This window comes from Hoplias malabaricus, chromosome 3, assembly GCF_029633855.1.
Source record: "Hoplias malabaricus isolate fHopMal1 chromosome 3, fHopMal1.hap1, whole genome shotgun sequence".
Lineage (NCBI taxonomy): Eukaryota > Metazoa > Chordata > Actinopteri > Characiformes > Erythrinidae > Hoplias > Hoplias malabaricus.
This window is the reverse complement of record NC_089802.1, coordinates 54,327,052-54,330,155: the sequence shown is the minus strand read 5'-3', so window position 1 is coordinate 54,330,155 and position 3,104 is coordinate 54,327,052. Positions and strand designations below refer to the sequence as shown.

General features: G+C 44.6%; 1 protein-coding gene across 1 annotated transcript; it reads right to left on the bottom strand.

Annotated features, from left to right (window-relative positions):
* Positions 1-650: 650 nt before the first annotated feature.
* her6 (hairy-related 6) lies at positions 651-2,647 on the bottom strand. The gene is made up of 4 exons (XM_066665354.1): positions 2,229-2,647; positions 1,979-2,074; positions 1,763-1,850; positions 651-1,428 (listed from the first exon to the last, which is right to left on the bottom strand). Exons 1-4 carry the CDS (start codon positions 2,334-2,336, stop codon positions 908-910), a joined length of 813 nt encoding a protein of 270 aa, XP_066521451.1. The 5' UTR covers positions 2,337-2,647; the 3' UTR covers positions 651-907.
* Between the last annotated feature and the right edge of the window lie 457 nt (positions 2,648-3,104).

Below are 3,104 nucleotides of genomic sequence, written 5' to 3'. Positions count from 1 at the left end.
TACAGGATGCAAGGGCTGCTCTCCTCTTGCCTCTCATTACGTTTTCGCTAGACTGCCGTTCAGGTTTAAACTGAGTTCTTTATTTTTTTAAAACATGATGAACCTACTCTTTTGAGGCAGTTCTCTTTTTAGGTTTTGTCTAGTTTTGCTTTCTTGAACTTTAATGGATTTCTTTAAACAGTCAGGATAAATAATGAATAGGATTATTTACTTTACTACAGTAACCTTGGTTTAGTAGCTCCTTAGCAGTTGAAGAACTATTAAAAATAGCAGAATTCATTCTATATACTATTGGTAATAGTCCATCTGGTAACATTTAATTTCATTGAAATTCAAGTAAATATAATGTAACCAAGAATCCATTTGAAAGATATATATATGACAACTGAAACTGCAAATTAATTTAGAGTCATTATCATGGATATTTGTAGACCTGCCATCTGTCTCAGCTTATGTTGTGATTTTCAAGGCAGTCACAGCGGATAATGTCCGAGTTGTTTTTAGGTAGGGCTTAAGGGCACTTTCAGTATATTAGTTACTGCAAACAGTCAAGAAAGAGGATAGTGTGTGATTTTGCAATATGAAAAGCAAGGGAAACTTTTTTTTTTTTTTTACAAATTTATTAGTCTTCCAAAAAGAAGAATCTTGCGAAAGCATTCAACATATCTTTGGCATCAAAGTTAAAAAAAAAAAGATACCGCAAATATAAAAAATGCAAAGGACAAACAATCAGCAATACAAATCTTGTTTCAATATGAACTTCTCTCCCTTTTGAGCTATACAAATATAGTGCATAAATCTCTTCTTATAACACATTTTTATAAAAAAAAAAAGCCAAAAAAGAAACTTTTAAAACAAAACCAAAACAAGTGTCAATAGTTAAATCTTTTTAAGAGTCCTTAAGTCTCTACCAGGGTCTCCACACAGAGTCTGAGGTGACTGATGGTGCCCCCGGAGACACTGCGGCTGGAACGGGTGTGCTGGAGTTGTTGGCATACACTGGGATTACGGGGCCGCTGGGTGCAAAAGCAGCGTTCGGAATCAAAAAGGCAAACTGTCCATCTGTGGCCGGTACAAGCTGGAAGCCTCCATACACTTTTGTTGATTCCGGCGACAAGTTGGAAGAGGACCCACTTTTGCAGGGTACTCCACTGAGGGGCAGCACATTGGCTTGGGGTGTTGCGCTGGGGATCTGGACCATTGACTGAGCGAAGGTGGGGTGCGGGTGGCTGGCAGCTATCTGATGCTGCGTGGGATAGTTCATGGCGTTGATCTGCGTCATGCAGTTGGCTAAGTGACCCAGCAGCCGTGTCCTGACCTCTGCATTAACCCCTTCACAGGTGGACAGGAATCGAGTAACCTCATTCATGCACTCGCTGAATCCAGCTCTGTATTTTCCAAGAACTGTGGGGTCTGTGTTCAAAGCCGCTGTTGAGGAAACAAAAAAAAAGAGGATAAGTCAAACGAACATTTTGTAAAATTCATTTTTAAGTTTTAATGTAGATGTTTTTTGGTATAAAATGGTGGAAATCATTGATAACATTACTAACATATATATAAACAAGTTTCAACAGCTGGGCCAGTTTCTAAATCCAAAATAATTTCACGGCTGGCACTACCATTTAGACCATAACTACACTTCTAGAAAACTGACCCTTCAATGCGAAGAGGTGCTATAGATTATAGCTATGACCACAAAGCATTTAAACGTATAAAAATTAATATGAAAAGGCCCAAGTAAAGTTCTAGGAGCAGAACTCACCGGTCATTTGTGCTCGCTGCATGTTTCTGAGATGTTTCACAGTCATCTCCAGGATATCCGCCTTCTCCAGTTTCGAGTGTCTGGAACTCTGAAGGCAAGAGAGCATTGAAAGCGATCAGTACGTGAGAAGATTTGGCTAAGCTTAGCAACACAACCTGATACATTCGTCCTGAGCTGACAGTGTGCTAATTATGTTCCGGTTCCGGTGATACTTACATCTTTTTTCAGCGCGTCCAATATTAGCGTTTTGAGTTGTCCCAGGCTTTCGTTGATCCTGGCTCGTCTCCTTTTCTCCATAATGGGTTTGGACGACTGAAAAAAGCGAGAAATACCTGGTTAAAATCGAGTCCCCACAATGTAGTGTTGTTGTCTGTCATGTTTTGACTGTAGCGCGGTCTGTAGAGTGGTCTAACGTTAGCTGCCACCATTTCACACTTCTGAAGGAAAAACAGAAACAGACTCGTACCTTTCTGTGCTCGGAGGCGGTCTTGGGTTTATCCGGGGTTGTGTTCATGCTCGCCGGGGTCGCGGCCACCGGAGAAGAGCTGGTTTTTTCCATCATATCAGCAGGCATCTTTAGCGGAAAAAATGACCCGAAAATGTGGGGAAAGCAGAAGAGAAATCCTTGGCGTGTCGGCGCTGCGCTGTCCTCCTTTACTCGTCCTTTCCACACTGAACTGAACTGAGCTGAGAGCGAGAGAGAGAGAGAGAGAAATCCCGCCGCAGCGTCCTGAGCTGAGCAGTCAGTCAGTCTGCGGTGACGATGTGACGGGAGCCGTTTGCCAGCAGCTCTGAGCGAGTGACCGAACGAGTGACTGACCGCCTGCCCGCGCCGCGCGCGCTTATTTATATCCCGCGCTGCACGCGAACGGCTCGTGTGAAACTTCCCAAACTTTCTTTCCCACACTAACTTTGGACCAATGAGCGCGCGGCGCACGCGGCGCGAGGGCAGGACGGCTCGTGCTCGGCGCGCTCCCATTGGTCAGGCGCCGTGTGAGCGCGCGGCCAATGGCGCGCGGCCGAGATCCCGACCCCCAACCCTGCGCTGCGCTTACACATTAACACTGAACAGCCGCAGAAACACACACAGCCGCACTGTAGAGCCCAATACACACTGAGCACCGAGCGGAGAGAAACACACACACACACACACACACAGAGGCAAAGAGACGTGTGTGTGTTGGGGCGGGTGTGACAACGTTAATCAAGGTGTCTCAGGTAAAGGGCTATAAAGCAGTACACCCATAACAGACGACTGAAAGGTGTGAACTAGGCTAAAACTTTTTAGAGTATTCAAAAACTAACTAAATTGTGTTTGGTGGCGAGTGTCGGGTGGGTGTCA

Bases quoted from the DNA above. Each gene is read 5' to 3' on its own strand.
- her6 (XM_066665354.1), bottom strand. From the start codon at position 2,336: ATGCCTGCTGATATGATGGAAAAAACCAGCTCTTCTCCGGTGGCCGCG. The intron at 2,075-2,228 runs GTACGAGTCTGT...CGCTTTTTTCAG, and splicing joins CCGCCTCCGAGCACAGAAAG to TCGTCCAAACCCATTATGGA. The intron at 1,429-1,762 runs GTGAGTTCTGCT...TTTCCTCAACAG, and splicing joins GCAGCGAGCACAAATGACCG to CGGCTTTGAACACAGACCCC.